This window comes from Megalobrama amblycephala, linkage group LG5, assembly GCF_018812025.1.
Source record: "Megalobrama amblycephala isolate DHTTF-2021 linkage group LG5, ASM1881202v1, whole genome shotgun sequence".
NCBI lineage: Eukaryota > Metazoa > Chordata > Actinopteri > Cypriniformes > Xenocyprididae > Megalobrama > Megalobrama amblycephala.
Window position 1 is genome coordinate 36,045,350 of NC_063048.1, and position 18,740 is coordinate 36,064,089.

The following is an 18,740-nucleotide window of genomic DNA, read 5'->3' on the forward strand; positions in this document are numbered from 1 at the left end:
AAATAAATATTCAATTAAAAAACTTACACTAAAAAAATTAGAAGCGCTGCCTTTGGTTGAAGCAGTAAAATTACTAACTGCATTGGAAATAAATAAATAAAAATAAACTAATAAAAATAAATAAAATGAAATGAAAATTGAAAATAAAAAGCTAGTTCAAAATATTAAAAACTGTACCACTATATAACTAATACTGAAATAACGCTGTTGTAAAGATAATGCTATTAAAACTGCTGTGTTTCCTCTTCCCTTAAATGCATTAATGACTCAAATTTATATAAATATGAGCAGATAATCTGTGATGATCAATATGAATCAGCTTCATGTAAGACTGTCATTGTTCACAGAGCTTTATAGGCTGAAAATGAATGTCATGTTCTGATATGAGCATCTGGTGTGGCAGTGCACCATCTGCGGCCCACAATGCTCTCATACATCACTTCACGCTCACTTCTTTGGGAGTTTGAGTTTTTTCAGCTCCTCTTCGGCGTTGACTTTCACCTGGACCACATGACAACCCAGAGCCAGAAGAGTCCTGAAACACACACAGAAAACACTCGCTGAATAACGTGTTAGAGCAGTTTGCCATCACAAATGAGTGTAAGTGGTTGCCAGGGTATTGCTATGTGGTTAATTGCAGGTTGAAGTCAAATGAGTGGTTGCAAGAATATTGCTAGGTGGTTTCATACAGGTTTAAGTCAAATGAGCGATTGCCAGGGCGTTGCTATGTGGTTTCATACAGGTCCAAGTCAAATGAGTGGTTACCAGGGCATTGCTATGTGGTTTCTTGCAGGTCCAAATCAAACAAGTGGTTGCCAGGGCGTTGCTATGTGGTTAATTGCAGGTCGAAGTCAAATGAGTGGTTGCAAGAATATTGCTAGGTGGTTTCGTACAGGTTTAAGTCAAATGAGTGGTTGACAGGAAGTTGCTATTTGGTTTTGTACAGGTCAAAGTCAAATGAGTGGTTGCCAGGGCGTTTCTATGTGGTTGCTAGGTGGCTTCATATAGGTCCAAGTAAAATGAGTGGTTGCCAGCGTGTTGCTATGTGGTTGCTAGGTGGCTTCATACAGGTCCAAGTAAAATGAGTGGTTGCCAGCGTGTTGCTATGTGGTTGCTAGGTGGCTTCATACAGGTCCAAGTCAAATGAGTGGTTGCCAGGGCGTTGCTATGTGGTTGCTAGGTGGCTTCATACAGGTCCAAGTCAAATGAGTCATTACGAGTGCATTGCTAAGTGGTTGCTAGGTGATTTCGTACAAGTCCAAGTCAAATGAGTAGTTGCCAGGGTGTTGTTATATGGTTGCTATGTGGTTTCTTGCAGGTCCAAGTCAAATGAGTGGTTGCCAGGGAGTTGCTATGTGGTTGCTGGGTGGTTTTGTACAGGTCCAAGTCAAACAAGTGGTTGTCAGGGTGTTGCTATGTCATTGCTAGGTGGTTTCATACAGGTCCAAGTCAAACGAGTGATTTCCAGGGTGTTGCTAAGTGGTTTCTTACAGGTATAAGTCAAATGAGTGGTTGCCAGGGCCTTGCTAAGTGGTTGCTAGGTGGTTTCCTAAAGGTCCAAGTCAAATGGGTGGCTGCCAGGGCACTGCTATGTGGTTGCTAGGTGGTTTCTTACAGGTCCAAGTCAAACGATTGGTTCCCAGGGAGTTGCTATGTGGTTTGTTGCAGGTATAAATCAAACAAGTGGTTGCCAAGGTGTTGCTATGTGGTTGTTGGGTGCTTTTGTACAGGTCCAAGTCAAATGAGTGGATGCCAAGGTGTTGCTAAGTGGTTGCTAGGTGGTTTCTTAAAGGTCCAAGTCAAACGAGTGGTTGCCAGGGAGTTGCTATGTGGTTTCTTGCAGGTCCAAATCAAACAAGTGGTTGCCAGGGCGTTGCTATGTGGTTAATTGCAGGTCGAAGTCAAATGAGTGGTTGCAAGAATATTGCTAGGTGGTTTCGTACAGGTTTAAGTCAAATGAGTGGTTGACAGGAAGTTGCTATTTGGTTTTGTACAGGTCAAAGTCAAATGAGTGGTTGCCAGGGCGTTTCTATGTGGTTGCTAGGTGGCTTCATATAGGTCCAAGTAAAATGAGTGGTTGCCAGCGTGTTGCTATGTGGTTGCTAGGTGGCTTCATACAGGTCCAAGTCAAATGAGTGGTTTCCAGGGCGTTGCTATGTGGTTGCTAGGTGGCTTCATACAGGTCCAAGTCAAATTAGTCATTCTCAGTGCATTGCTATGTGATTACTATGCGTTTTCTTACAGGTACAAGTCAAATGAGTCATTACGAGTGCATTGCTAAGTGGTTGCTAGGTGATTTCGTACAAGTCCAAGTCAAACATGTGGTTTCAAGAATGTTGCTAGGTGGTTTTGTACAGGTCCAAGTCAAATGAGTAGTTGCCAGGGTGTTGTTATATGGTTGCTATGTGGTTTCTTGCAGGTCCAAGTCAAATAAGTGGTTGCCAGGGAGTTGCTATGTGGTTGCTGGGTGGTTTTGTACAGGTCCAAGTCAAACAAGTGGTTGTCAGGGTGTTGCTATGTCAATGCTAGGTGGTTTCATACAGGTCCAAGTCAAACGAGTGATTTCCAGGGTGTTGCTAAGTGGTTTCTTACAGGTATAAGTCAAATGAGTGGTTGCCAGGGCCTTGCTAAGTGGTTGCTAGGTGGTTTCCTAAAGGTCCAAGTCAAATGGGTGGCTGCCAGGGCACTGCTATGTGGTTGCTAGGTGGTTTCTTACAGGTCCAAGTCAAACGATTGGTTCCCAGGGAGTTGCTATGTGGTTTGTTGCAGGTATAAATCAAACAAGTGGTTGCCAAGGTGTTGCTATGTGGTTGTTGGGTGCTTTTGTACAGGTCCAAGTCAAATGAGTGGATGCCAAGGTGTTGCTAAGTGGTTGCTAGGTGGTTTCTTAAAGGTCCAAGTCAAACGAGTGGTTGCCAGGGAGTTGCTATGTGGTTTCTTGCAGGTCCAAATCAAACAAGTGGTTGCCAGGGCGTTGCTATGTGGTTAATTGCAGGTCGAAGTCAAATGAGTGGTTGCAAGAATATTGCTAGGTGGTTTCGTACAGGTTTAAGTCAAATGAGTGGTTGACAGGAAGTTGCTATTTGGTTTTGTACAGGTCAAAGTCAAATGAGTGGTTGCCAGGGCGTTTCTATGTGGTTGCTAGGTGGCTTCATATAGGTCCAAGTAAAATGAGTGGTTGCCAGCGTGTTGCTATGTGGTTGCTAGGTGGCTTCAAACAGGTCCAAGTCAAATGAGTGGTTTCCAGGGCGTTGCTATGTGGTTGCTAGGTGGCTTCATACAGGTCCAAGTCAAATTAGTCATTCTCAGTGCATTGCTATGTGATTACTATGCGTTTTCTTACAGGTACAAGTCAAATGAGTCATTACGAGTGCATTGCTAAGTGGTTGCTAGGTGATTTCGTACAAGTCCAAGTCAAACATGTGGTTTCAAGAATGTTGCTAGGTGGTTTTGTACAGGTCCAAGTCAAATGAGTAGTTGCCAGGGTGTTGTTATATGGTTGCTATGTGGTTTCTTGCAGGTCCAAGTCAAATGAGTGGTTGCCAGGGAGTTGCTATGTGGTTGCTGGGTGGTTTTGTACAGGTCCAAGTCAAACAAGTGGTTGTCAGGGTGTTGCTATGTCATTGCTAGGTGGTTTCATACAGGTCCAAGTCAAACGAGTGATTTCCAGGGTGTTGCTAAGTGGTTTCTTACAGGTATAAGTCAAATGAGTGGTTGCCAGGGCCTTGCTAAGTGGTTGCTAGGTGATTTCGTACAAGTCCAAGTCAAACATGTGGTTTCAAGAATGTTGCTAGGTGGTTTTGTACAGGTCCAAGTCAAATGAGTAGTTGCCAGGGTGTTGTTATATGGTTGCTATGTGGTTTCTTGCAGGTCCAAGTCAAATGAGTGGTTGCCAGGGAGTTGCTATGTGGTTGCTGGGTGGTTTTGTACAGGTCCAAGTCAAACAAGTGGTTGTCAGGGTGTTGCTATGTCATTGCTAGGTGGTTTCATACAGGTCCAAGTCAAACGAGTGATTTCCAGGGTGTTGCTAAGTGGTTTCTTACAGGTATAAGTCAAATGAGTGGTTGCCAGGGCCTTGCTAAGTGGTTGCTAGGTGGTTTCCTAAAGGTCCAAGTCAAATGGGTGGCTGCCAGGGCACTGCTATGTGGTTGCTAGGTGGTTTCTTACAGGTCCAAGTCAAACGATTGGTTCCCAGGGAGTTGCTATGTGGTTTGTTGCAGGTATAAATCAAACAAGTGGTTGCCAAGGTGTTGCTATGTGGTTGCTGGGTGCTTTTGTACAGGTCCAAGTCAAATGAGTGGTTGCCAAGGTGTTGCTAAGTGGTTGCTAGGTGGTTTCTTAAAGGTCCAAGTCAAACGAGTGGTTGCCAGGGAGTTGCTATGTGGTTTCTTGCAGGTCCAAATCAAACAAGTGGTTGCCAAGGTGTTGCTATGCAGTTGCTAGGTGGTCTCTTACAGGTCCAAGTCAAACGTGTACCTAACGAAGCACTCATCTGAGCACTAGTAATAGTGATGATTGACTTAAACAGCAATCTGTTTGTTCTGTGAGATACTGCTGCACATAAACTATAAGAGGAAACTGCCGTATCAGCAGAGAGGAAATAACGCAGGGTACAACAGTGTGTCATCAGAGGTTAATGAAGGTTTGGCCAAACTCCTATGAAGGTTAACGATGATGTTATTCACACCCAACTCTGAATCAAAAATAGACATAAAACAGAGCTGAGAGCAGCACTTATGGGACCAAGTACATCGATTTAACACACCCTTTCTGAGACTTATTATAATGTAGTGTATGTGCTGGTCTTACTTCAGTGTTTCTGTGGACATCTGTAAGTTGTAGTTCCTCTCGGTTTCTGGCAGTTTGGAGAAATCCACGAGACACGGATGCTGACGCTTGTTATCGTCTCTGATCTGAGGAACGGACACGAGTGAATCAGCGACACACAGACGGCAGGAGAGAGAACAACACACGAGATGAACGGAAGAAATAACATCTGGATGAGAGGAACCACCCGGCGCTTGCTGGAGATCATTATTATACGAGAGAAACGCAGAATGACAGACGCATTCTGCTCACGCGCGCAGATAATAAATCTACCAGAAGCATTGTGGGAATGTCATGAGCGTCGCAGGTTTGAGCTGGAGAGTTTCAGAGTTGATGAGGTCTTTCATCAACCACAAACATGCTGCACGTCCCACAGACACACACATGCACCATTTGAAAGAAATTCATATTCAGTAATATTATCAGTTTGATGAGAAGAAAATGTTATCTGAATAATGACTTGAGTAGAGCTGCTTCACAGCTGAAACTGAGCTTGTGTCATAATTGATGAATTTTGCAGCATTAACTCTGTTATTTTCCCGTTTATTACCGTGAATCTGCTGTGAAACGATCTGAAGCACAACAGAAGGCAGTTCAAATCAAATCAAATCTATTACAGAAGTTCATCCAAGTGATACAGGTTTATAGTTTGTTACAGAACAAATCAATAAAGGAATCAATAATAATTCTAGCTGTTATTAAACGCAGGACCCTGTAACTGCAAAATGACAGAGAGATTCAGATGAACAGCAGTGAAAGAGCTGAAGAGACGTCACATCAGGAGCACATCACGGTTATCATGGCTTTGGTCCAGAACACAGAGAGCATCTCAGGGCATCAGAGACACAGTCCAGATGATGAAGCGCTTCTATAAGATCATTATGATGCCTTCAGAGAGGACTTCTTTTGGTCAAATGTAAGTCAACATCACATGTGCCCTTCACAGAAAAAGCATTCGCAAAATACTCTGAAATAGGTTGGAATTTTGATAATAAATAATGCATAAAATACCAGAACATCACAATAAATTTAATTTGAATTTCAATAATTTAAATTAAACAATTACATTTAAATAATTAACCAATATTTTAATTGATATAATTTTATTAAGTTAATAAATTAAATTATTACTCAATATTTGTGGGAGAAATGTATATTTATATAAATATATTTATTTATTTAGCCTATTTACTTATTTATTTATAGCAGTAAAAGCTTTCATGGTGGCAACTCAGAGTAGTGAAAATAATCATTAAAAAAAATATTTAATAAAAACTCAACATCACATTTATCGTTCACAGAAAAAGCATTCGCAAAATGCACTGCAATAGGTTGAAATTATGATAATAAATAATGCATAAAATACCAGAAAATAATGATAAAAAGAGCTCAATTTAATTTAATTTTAAATAATTTAAATTAAATCATTTAATTAAAAAAAATGAATCAATATTTTAATAAAAAAAAAAAATAAATAAAAAAAAAATAGTCGGCCTCATGGGCAACCCGAGTTCGAGTCCCACCTTGTGGTCCTTTCCCGATCCCGTCCCCCCCTCTCTCTCTCACTTCGCTTCCTGTCTAGTAACTGTCCTATCATAATAAAGGCAAAAACGCCAAAAATTAAAAAAAAAGAATAAATAAAAAAAAAGAAATAAAGTAAAAATAAAAATAAAATTTAATTTAATTTAAACAAAAATAAAATAAAAATATTACTCAATATTTGTGGGTGACATGTATCTTTAATTATTATTCATTTATTTATATAACAGCAGTAAAAGCTTTTATCATGGCAGCTGAGAATAGTAAAAATTAAAATAATCATTAAAATAAAAAAATTTTAAAAATATAAGTCAACATCACATGTGTCCTACACAGAAAAAGCATTCACAAAATGCACTACAATAGGTTGAAATTATGATAATAAATAATGCATAAAATACCAGAAGATAACGATAGAAAGAGCTCAATTTAATTTAATTTGAATTATTTAAATTAAATAATTAAATTAAATTAAATTATTACCCAATATTTGTGGGTGACATATTTTTATCTTTATTTATTTGTTATTTATTTATTTATTATATAACAGCAGTAAAAGCTTTTATCTTGACAACTCAGAGTAGCAGAAATGAAAATAATCATTAAAAAACAAATAAAACAATAAAAAAAGGAAAACTATATTCGATAATTTATTAGAGCAGTGTTATTTATTTAACAGCAATAAAAGCTTTTATCATAGCAACTTAAAGTAGTAGAAATTAAAATCGTCATATAAACAGTAAAATTAAAATAAACTATATACTATAATTTAACCTTTTAATATAATAATATAATATAACCTAATATAACCTCTTAAATCTAAAGCGGAGGCGCTACTAAGTTATCATGTTACTTAACCACTTGCTTAACCAACACAAAAATATTCAAGGCTTGTCTTTACAGTGATTATAAGCATCACTTAACAAGTGTTTTTTAAATTTGCTGACATATCAGAAGTGCTTTATTTTCATAGTGAGAAAAAATAACTGCTTCATATGAAAATGTGATCTGTAAAATCACAGAATATATCATTAAAAGATCTCAACTAGCAGAACGCGAGCATATTTGTTTCAGTTAGAGACCAAACTACACCAAATATTTGTATGAAAAGCGCAGCAGACACAAGTATAAACAGCATACACATGATGCTTTTGTACAACGTTTTTGTTTGTAACTGTGTCTTTATTTAGAGCAGCTGGTGTCGAACGAGCACAAACACAACATGAGCACGTGTGACATTGGCATGCTGCTTCGCTTAAGCAATAAGACTTCAGGAATCCGATCATCTGAACGTTCAACCAATGGAAACTGGATCTCAGATATAGTGGGTGGGGACGATGTGTAGAGACCAATCAGACACTGTTGGAGCGCTCGGATTGGTCTTGATTTACCATGAGCTGAAGCAGCGTTGAAAGATGAACTAAATCTCCCTCTGTGCGAATATAATCATCAGTGCCAGAGCATCAGGGTCAGCCGGAGCTAACGAGCGCTCATTAAAACACACATTAAACTCTGATCGTCCAGCTCATGCCAAAACCAAACTTCACTGAGAGTAAAACACCTGCTCGTTCACAGAGGAATGAAGGATGAGGAAGAAACCCATGACTGACAGAAAGACTTGATTTCCAGGTTCTTAAAGGGCCCGAAAACCCTGAAACGAATCTGGGAATTACTGTGACGGAAACTAATGAGACTTAAACATGTTATACATCAGAGAATGAATCTACATGAACATGACGGGTCACATGACACATGATGATGGAGAAACCAAGTCACTTACCCTCTGTTTTAATTGAAGAGCAAATTATAAAAGAGAAAGCAAAACAAACCACGAGCACAGGTCACATGATACACAGCTTCTGCAGTCATTTCATAACAGCATGTGTGTGTGTGTGTGTGCGTGTGTGTGGGACGGATACCTTCCCGTAGGACCAGCCCAGCTCGATCTTGTTCATTCCCCAGAGCTCATGGATGTTCTCCGCCAGACGATCCCGAACCTTCTCCAGATGAGGAGGCATCACCACCTGACGACATACACACACACTTGAATATAAACAAGTTTTTATAAGTCACATTTTATCATCAGCAAATCATGGAATCATGGAATATTTTAATTTAACCCTCATTTAGGGCTCATTTAGGTGTGTGCGTGTTAGGCATGTGACGGTATCAAAGTTTCATGTTGCGTTTAATTGCTTAACCCTCTGGGGTCTAAGGATTTTTGGGCCCTGGAGAAGTTTTGACATGCCCTGACATTTGAGCTTTTTTCTGTTGTTCATAAACATATAAATGACAAAAGTGTCATTACACTGTATTCAGTACAAACTAGGCTACAATAATATGTGAGGAACATGTATGTACATGTTTGTGTTTTTGAAGGAATAACATTTATGCGTGGTTATTGAAAAAACAAAAAACTTAAGTCACTGAAATAAAGCCAAAAAATTATATTAAATCTGTGTTCACAAGACTTCTGGGTATTGGAGGTTGTAGACTAGAGGTTTTGTTTCAGAATGATGTAAAATCATCCTGCCTACTCGTTCATATAAAACAATATATTGATTTAGTTTTTGTAAGACACTTTTTGTCAAGAAACACAGTATGCGTATGAATCTTCATGAATAATGCTGTGATTCACACCTGAGAAGATAAAAGAATCGCATAAAGAGCTCTAATGACCTGCATAAATAATGAGCTCTTTCAGTCAGGCAGGCTGTGAAAAAACCCTCTGTGATCATGTCTCGAGCTCATCATGGTATAAATCAAACATACAGAAAAAACAGCAATACTGTGAAATATTATTACAATTTGAAATAATGGTATTCTATTATATACTTTAAAATATAATGTATTTCTGTGATGCAAAGTGTCTGGACAATTATGTTATGTCAATTTTCTATACAGAGGAGTAATATTTATTCAATATTTATTGTAATCACTATGAGCGCTGGATACTGTTTTCTCAATTCATACTTGCAGCCGGAGGGCGCTCTGTACACATTTAGTCCACAAATTACTCTAAAGAGCAGGCCATGTGACATTCCAGGAACTAACAGGCTTCCAGAGATCGCTATAATATGCAGATAAACACTTTTGAAGACAATAAATACACGATTGAGACAATGCATACAAGTATTTTTGCGTCTGAATAGCGCTGGCTCCGTGGGCGTGGCCGCATTAGCGGATAATGAGCAGAATCACAGATTTCTGACATGGCTCTCTTTTCATACAGATTACATAAACAGAATTTTTGTTTTCGATTTGACTTACACGATTTAAAACCTGACATTTCAACGTTTCTTTAGACATAAGTCGACACATTTTTTTGTGATTAGTATTCACTAAGTTACAGTTCATTTTCTGAGAACTATCAGATTGGACTTCGTTTAGAGGGAGACTAATAATGAATAATAATGTTAATTCATTAATAATGAATTAACATGTTAACTAATGAAGACTTAGGTCATCAAGTGTTACTGAACAAAAACAAATAAACACAAAATTTTAAATCATAGGGCATGTTGTAGTCCATATTAAAATATAAATATGTTTAAGGTTGATAATAAATAGCCTATTAAGTTTTTAAGTATTAAGTATTTGGTGCTGTGATGAACAACACTGCAAATACAAAAAAAAAATTGAATGGGTGTTTGAAGCATTTTAAATACTGTAGTACCACAGCTGCTTTGTTTACAGGGTTTCCGGGGTAACCGCTGCATTTCTGCTGTTCCATCAGCGCCCTCTGTTGTCAGAGAGTCAATGTGCACTTTGCTTTCATTCAGCGCATCTCCTTCACTCGTTCTGCCTTGTGCTTCTCAAGCATGTTGGGTTTGTTTTCATAGTGCGCGTGCCTTTTTGACGCAGAATACAGCAGTGTTGTGCATTTTATACGGCTGATGGGGAAAGTATTCTTAAAATGCATTATAAAAATTTGAATTATTCACAGTATTTTGAGGTGCCCATGGTAACAATATTGTGCACATTCATTATCGTGATATATCGCATTACCGAATATCGGCACATGTCTAGTGTGTGTGTGTGTGTGTGTGTGTGTACCTGAGTTGTGTCCACAGGTTTGGGAATGAAGGAAGTCTGTGACATCAGGTGTGTGTTTCCCAGTAGATCTCTCACTCCGTCAGCGTCTCTCTTGTACTCTTTCACCGGCTCGACCCTCATCTTCTCTTTCGGCAGCAGAGCCTCGTAACACGGCGCGTAACCCGACGGAGGCAGGAACTTGAAGTCTCCATGACGACCGCCTAACAGGAAGCGCACCCTATAAGACGACACGAGGGTTAAAGCGTGTGTGTGGAGAACACAGAGCACAGAAGCGGCGTCTGGACGTACTTGACGCCGGCGGAGAAGCTGACCACGGGGAAGAACAGCCCGTCGATGTTGAAGTTCTCGAACATGCCCTGCACCGGCTGCCCGTTGATCCTGAAGGAGATGCTGGGAGCGTTCAGATCCATACAACAGCTGACCACGTCATCCGACGTCAACATGTGCTGGTTCACAGACGCCACGGTCCTCGGGATGCGTCCTACAGCAAGACCAAAACACAGTCACTAAGACACAATGACATCGAGCGCCACATGTGAGGAATAAGACAGCTGTCTCTGTAGAGCGTACGGTGCTGCAGGGCTTCCGTACCCGACCACAGATGGAGTCCGTCGAAGCCGTAGGAGTAGAGATCGTCCCCGACGCCGTTCCCGCCCCAGCCCTCTCCGCCGCCCGGGTAGGGAGCGTAACCTTTAGTGGACGCCCAGCCCACCCGCAGGTGCGACGGTTCGCCCGTCAGGAAGTGATCCACCTGATCAATCATCAGCTCAAAATACCACTTCCTGTACTGGGCGGAGCCTTCACTGACTCCCACGAAGATATTGGGCCTCATGCTGCGAACCAACACACACACACACACACACACACACACAGATAAACACATTTATATTATATTTAATCATTAATAATAAAATATTTTTTTATAAATTAATAAACAAATATAAAATAAAAATAAATTGAACCAATAAATACATTTATATTTAATTAAATAACAAAAAATTATCTTTACTCAATTTTTTTAATATATATTTAATCATCCTAAATAAAGTTATAAATAAATTAATCAATTTATTTATTATGATTGAAATAAATTCATTTGTTTAAAAAAGCAATAAATAAAAAATAAACAAATGTATATTTAAATAATCATAAATAAATATATATTTAATCAGATAAATGAATAAATAAATAGATTTATATTTAATCATGATAAACAACATATTTAATCATCCTAAATAAATAAATAAATAAATAAAGAATAAATAATAAATTTAGGATCATTAAATGTTTATTTATTTAAATATTAAATAAAAATTACAAATCAATAAACAAATACACTTACATTAATCATAAATAAATAAACAAATACATTTATATTTAATCAAATTAACCAATAAATTTATCTTTACTCATTTTTTTTTATATTTAATCATCCCAAATAAAGTAGTAAATAAATAAATAAAATTAATTAAATTAACCTAAATGTATATTTAAATAATCATTAATAAGTTTATATTTAATCAAATAAATGAATAAATAACTACATTTATATTAAATCATAAATAAACAAATATAAGTATTTTTAATCATCCTAAATAAAAAAAATAATTAATTAATTGAGGATCATTAAATACAGTTGTTTTTAAATAATAATAAAATCAATAAATAAATGTACAAATCAATAAACAAATAAATTTATATGTAATCATCATAAATAGATTAATTAATTAATTTTTATTTAAATAATAAATAAAAATTAAATCAATAAAAAACTTTTTTTTTTTAATATTTAAAAATAAAAATAAATTACAATTAACATTTAATCACCACAAATAAATTTATATCTAAACATCCTAAATACATAAATGTATTTATTTATTTAAGATGATTAAATATAAAAGTATTTGTGTTCAATAAATAAAAATAAATAATAAATAATGCATATTTAATCATGAATAAATAAAAATACATTCATATTTAATTATAAATAAATAAATAAAGTTTTTGTTCGTTTCATTTTTATGAACATCTCTGACCTTTGGACGTCATTGACCAATCGCGTCTGCAGGAGCAGGTCTCGTCTGGGCAGCAGGTGATCACAGATCAGGTTCTGATTGGCTCTGACAGCGACTCCGTTACACACACACAGAGAGCAGAGGACGTCCAGGATCTGAGCACACGTTCACACAAACCATCATCATTGGACAGAGGTTTCCCAAAAAACACCTGGACACTCATCAGACTTTCATAACCGAGGAGCTGAATTAGACGCGATCAGAGGATCACATGATCTCGACGATCATGTGACGCAGGAGTCTGAGGCAACACACTGACCTTGTGGTTGCGTCCGTGTTTGTACAGCAGAGAGATGATGGTCTTTATGTGTCCTCTCTGGATGATGTTCAGAGCTTCTGGACTTTCAATCAGGATACAGTGAAGAACCTCCAAGATCCCTGAGACACGAGAGACGAGCAGAACCTCTGAGATCACTTCAGGTCAGAGTTTGAACCTTTATTTTGAAGCTTCGGACCTACCTGAAGACGACTCCAAGCGCTCCAGCTTACTGACCAGCCAGTCCAGGTTATGTGAGAACTGCGTACAGTTATTCCGGTTCCCTCGGATGAGAGCGGCTGGAAGAGGTGATGGGATAATCCAATTAACCAGCGCATGCATTAAACATGAAAGCAGGAAACAAGCTGCATTATCAGGCCAAACATGACTTCTTCCTTTCCAAATGTCACCTCCTTCAAGGACAGAGACGCAGCTCCTTGAGGAGGCGCACACCGCTGTCATGCATACTAATGAGCTGATCGGGTCACCTGACAGACGGGAGACGAGGACAGAGAGCGAAGCCTAAACTCAGTTAAGACTGACCTTAGAGGAACACTGTGTGTGTGTGTGTGTGTGTGTGTGTGTGTGTGTGTGTGTGTGTGGAGGAAGATTGGACCTGAGACGTGATTATCACATTAATCTGGTTCCTCTGAGACAGGAAATCAGTGTCCAGAAAACATCCAGCGGGACATGTGACATCAGAGCGGCGAGTGAGTGTGTGTGTGCATGACTGTAGGGACATGTGTAAATAATAAAGAGTGTGTTCAGAGGAAGGTTACCCAGCAGCTCGTAGAGCAGGTTGAGGATGTCTTTCCAGGCGGCTCCGGCCTCTTCTCCCGCACACTCGCCGAAATGAGCCGCGCTGTTATAAACGCTCAAGCGGTCGATGCAGTTGGACACCAGAGACAGCATCCCCTGAGACACACACAACATACATGTGCTCGTTTACCCAGAGTGCACTGCTGCGTGTGAGGTCAGATGACAGAAGATGATTTATGACGCTCTGAAGAACTGATGAATCGACTGCAGTGAGCAGATCCAGCTCAGCAGATTCATTAAATAACTCGATCGTTAATAAACGTTTAATGAGCTCACAGAGACCATGATCTCTATAAACACATCATATATAACCCACTGTAGGGTATATAACACATTTTATGAAACCTGCCCTCTGTGTTACAAAAAGTGATTTTTTTACTCACATACTTTTGCTGGAAAACAAGATAGAAAAAATAATGGAAAAAAAAAAAAAACTGAAATTAATTAATTAAATAAATAAATCGTTTTTACTAGATAAGATAAAAATAATGAATATAAATAAAAATCTTTTTTCTTTTTTTTTTTACACCGGACAAAAAATATATAAACAAATATATATAAATAAAATTATTTTATTATATACAGTATACATGTATATTATACATGTATATTTTTGTGTGCAAAAAATTATATATAAATAAATAATTTAACTTCATTTCAGTAATGAAAAAAATAATAAAAAAAAGTATATATATTAAAAAAAATGGAAAACAAGTTAAAAAATTACATATAAATAAATAAAATTAATATATGTAAATCAAGATGTCTTCAAGTCTTGTTTTCTAATAAATGTATCAAAATAAAGTGATTTTGCACTTATTTTTTATTATTTTTATATTTTATTTATAAATATTTAATTTTTACTATATATATAATTTATTAATTTATTTCATATATATATATATATATATATTTTTATTTTTTTTTCCCTGAAAAACAAGTTGAATTATATCTAAAATATTTAAAAAAAAAAAAAAAAAAAAAAAAAAAAAAAAAAAAAATATATATATATATATATATATATATATATATATATATATATATATATATATATATATATATATATATATATATATATATATATACACACACACACACACACATATATATATTTATATTTTGAGATGACTTCAGATCTTGTCAAAATAAAGTGATTTCACGATTAAACTGAGAAAAATATCTTTGCTTTTCCTTTTGAAATGCATTTTTCTGGGCCCATTGGCATATATTTATATTTATTTTTTAAGCATAAACTCACTTAATTTTGATCAATTTCTCAGAAAATAAGACTTCTAATTTTACGTAATTTCGCTTTTTAAGTCGATTTAAGAATGTTTAGTTATTTGTACTGAAAAAAAAGACAAAGACAATAAGTGAGCAATCAGGACGACACCAATTAATTCAAAAATGACTAATTTTTAGAATACAATCTTAGAAAAAAATATTTGACATTTGAAAGATGTGATTATCATATGATAAAAAGCAAAAGAAAACAATAAATCTTAGTTGATGTGATGATCCGCTGACAGAAAGTCAGCATCATTGTTCAAACCGCACTACGATCACCTTCAGAAGGAGACAGGATCATGTGATCAGCTCACCTCCTGTTTGAAGAGGTTCTGTCGGTTCTTCAGGGAACGCAGTTTGATCTGTTTCTTCTCGTGCTCCAGCTCGGCGTCGGGCAGTCTGAAGTAGGTGATGAGATCGTTGAGCGTCTGGAGAACCTCCTCGATGGGCAGAGCCACTGACACGCGGTTCTTGATGCTCAGACCGTCCAGCTCTCTGTAGAAACATCACCAGAGACAGAGGTTTACTGGGAAGAGCTTCGTTGTTTGAAACTGGCGGTTATGATAAGGGGCGGGACATTTCCTAAACACGCCGACCAATCAGAGCACAGTGTGCTTTTCAGAAGGAGGGGCTTCATAGAGACTAAACAGAGCGTTACTGACAGACTGGGAAGAGAGAAGCTGCAACAATGGAGAATATGAGGAGAATAATCAACCTGCTCTAATAGAGCTCAGAAATAAGACTGCAGACCATCTCAAACCTACAAGAGGAACAATTTCAGGAACCATGAAGCCAAAGAGGCCTGAGATGTGACAGTAATGAGCTTCCCAGAATAACATGCAGCTTCCCGCTGATTCAATTCTGAGCCAAAACAGTGTCGCTTATGTAAGATTATGAAACATATTTCCTGAAAATGTCTTGGGTGAAGGTGCCATGAGGAGCTCGACTCCGTTCACTCACGCAGAACATTCAAGACGCACGTGAGCGCTAAAAATAGTGTGTTTGTGAGCGCCGACGCACCATCTGGCAGGAAAATGAGCGAGACGAACTTATTGGACACACATGAGATTGAGATCATGACAGAGGTCGAGTTTGATACCTGATGAAGCAGCTGAAGAGACGCGTGGTGTTGCGGATGATTCGAGCGGCGCGCGACTCCTCGTGTTGACAGCGCTGCAGCGTCAGACCGTCATCCATGTGTCCTTCTGAATGAAGACACGCCTGAACCAGAGGAAATAAACTTCTCTCATCATTCCACATCATTCTTCTTCTGCTCTTCAACTACATGTACATAATTACACAATAACTAGAAGTCAACTACCCATGATCCTTCAGTACAGGCTGCTCTGGTGATGAAGCATCTGCTCATCAGTGTTATTATAGTTCACCAAAACAATTAAAAAAATAAAACTTTAAACTTATTTCAGCTAGTTGCATTTCTCATTTTTATTTTGTATATCTAGACATATATATATATATATCTCTAAAAAACCAAAATAAAAAGCATTTTCATTACCTGAAATAAAATGCAAAATTTCTCTCTTCATTTATTTTAACTTTATTTTTAACTAAATTAACTTAATAACTAAAAAAAACTAAAACTAAAAATAGATAAAACTAAACAGACATTAAAAAAAAACTAAAACCATAAAAAACATTTTTTGTTAAAAGAAAATAAATATTAAAATATAAAAAATAAACTTATTTTTATTCAGTTTCACTTGATATACTAAAATAACAAAAACTGAAATAAAATTATAAATAATTAAAAACTATATAGACATATATAAACAAATATTATATATAAATCATATATATATATATATATATATATATATATATATATATATATATATATATATATATATATATATATATATATATATATAAAATAAAAATTAAATTAAATATAAAAAACAAACTTATTTTTATTGAGTTTAACGTCATATACTAAAATAACTAAAACTGAAATAAAAATTAATAAAAATTATATAGACATGTTAAAAAAACGAATCCCCCCAAAAATGAATTACCTGAAATTAAATGTGAACTGAAACAATATATTAAAAAAAATCTTAATCTTAAAATAAAAATCTTAATCTTATTTTACTTGTTTTCATTTAGTTGCCTGATGCATTAAAATAACTAAAACTAAAAAAAAAAGTAATAAAAACTACATAGACATTAAAAAAGACTAAAACTAATAAAATGCCAAACACAACTAAATAAAGCTTTAGCATTAAAATAAATCCAGAAAATGACAGTAAATATTTAAAACTATAATAGCATCTCAATGACACTAAAATAGAGGCCCGTTTCAAAGAAACATAAAATATAAGTCACCTAATATTAACTTTTTGTTTACTGAAGAGTATAAAATCATTTGCAAACGTGCTGATATTCGTGAAAACAGCACTCTAGCTCGTGTGGCATTGCTTATAAATATTAAAAACAAGACTTTTTTTTGCACCATATCTTGAATTTTAGGGCATTATTTATTAATTTTAGTGGCATTTGTGCCCCAAGCCCCAGTTAATTTCCGCCCCTGGTGTGTTTCGAGCGTAAGCAGAGGCCTGTTTCAAGAGAAACAGCGAAGGCCTCTACTGGTCTTCATCAGATCTGGACTACATGAAATACATGATGCTGGATGAAGCAACAGCAGGTGTGAATCTCACCCGTCTCTTGAGCGGCCCCAGTCGAGCTGATTTGACGTCAGGCGCCTGATAGGACAGCCACAGTCCCGTCGCCACGTGCATCACGAAACACAGGGAGTCTCCGTACTTGATCTCCGCCACGCCCATGCCCTCGATGTCCCGCTTCGGACTGCACTCCAGCTTATCCTGAACCAACACAAACCACACATTTACATCCAGAGCGTGTCAGGAATATTAATACTAACCAGCACAATTTCAGCTGAAAGCATGAATTGTTTACAGCTCATCTTATTCTAATCAATCACATGATTATGCGAGTTTGACCTGAAAACATGATGATAGATCAAACTACTCAAGACGAGCTCTTTATGACTCAAGCAGAACGAACGAACGAACATTACAGCACATCCAGAGGCAAAGCTGATGAATCCTAATTAAGGACTCGTTTTCCCTGCTGGAACGTCGAGAATAAAATCACAGCAGAATAAGTGGATGACAAACGACACACAATAAAAGTGATGGTTCTTATTTAATAAAGCTCTGGAGGAAGATCCTCTTTGTTGGATATTGACCCTTTGAGAGCTGGAGTTATTATCTTCCTCACATCTGTCTCTTACAGATATAACACTAATAATTCAATAAACGTCAGTGATTTAGTCTGACTTAATTAATTGCATAATGAATACTGGAGTTGGTATGATTTGTAATGTTTTCAAAGTGAGTCTCTTCTGCTCACCAATGTGTCCTTCATTTCTTAACTCTGAAGCCTTTGGAGTAAATCTGATCACCTTAGAGGATCTGAAGCAGAAGGCGGTGGCCGTGGTGTCCGATCTCTCTCTGTCCTGCAGCACGACGCCTCGGTCCTCCGTCAGCGCCAGATAGTGACCGGTGGTCAGGTGACGCAGGCGGAACGGCTGACCCCAGCGGATGTGGCTGCCGCACCAGCTGAACACACATGGAGATCATGGGTTTGGTCAATGTAGATTATTTAGGGGATTCACTGCCGTATTTAAATGCAATTGTCACTCCTGAAACTTCATTACTAATAGCTATAATTAATGACAATAATTAGCACAGGTCACATGTCAGATGACTAGAGCTTCACACCTGATCCGTAACGGCTCCAGCCTCCAGAGAGATCGGGCTTTTGCTCCGGCTTTACCCGTCTCATAGTTCACCACTCTGAAAAACACCAGCGAAAACAAGTTTACATCAGGCTCGGAAACG

General features: G+C 37.1%; 1 protein-coding gene across 7 annotated transcripts in view; it reads right to left on the bottom strand.

Annotated features, from left to right (window-relative positions):
* LOC125269224 (ryanodine receptor 3) overlaps positions 1-18,740 on the bottom strand; it is a 152,716-nt gene that overhangs the window by 104,989 nt on the left and 28,987 nt on the right. For 4 of the 7 annotated variants that reach the window (XM_048192094.1, XM_048192092.1, XM_048192091.1 and 1 more), the window contains 15 exons: positions 18,621-18,695; positions 18,302-18,458; positions 17,535-17,699; positions 15,959-16,080; positions 15,174-15,354; positions 13,533-13,668; positions 12,957-13,052; positions 12,757-12,875; positions 12,459-12,592; positions 11,014-11,255; positions 10,711-10,903; positions 10,423-10,639; positions 8,286-8,390; positions 4,810-4,913; positions 452-535 (listed from right to left, as the gene is read on the bottom strand). In XM_048192094.1, the coding sequence (XP_048048051.1) occupies positions 452-535; positions 4,810-4,913; positions 8,286-8,390; positions 10,423-10,639; positions 10,711-10,903; positions 11,014-11,255; positions 12,459-12,592; positions 12,757-12,875; positions 12,957-13,052; positions 13,533-13,668; positions 15,174-15,354; positions 15,959-16,080; positions 17,535-17,699; positions 18,302-18,458; positions 18,621-18,695 (2,130 nt within the window). Of the gene's footprint in view, positions 1-451; positions 536-4,809; positions 4,914-8,146; positions 8,150-8,285; positions 8,391-10,422; positions 10,640-10,710; positions 10,904-10,992; positions 11,256-12,458; positions 12,593-12,756; positions 12,876-12,956; positions 13,053-13,532; positions 13,669-15,173; positions 15,355-15,958; positions 16,081-17,534; positions 17,700-18,301; positions 18,459-18,620; positions 18,696-18,740 lie in introns of all 7 variants that reach the window. The other 3 variants (XM_048192088.1, XM_048192090.1, XM_048192089.1) reach the window with 1 other exon arrangement.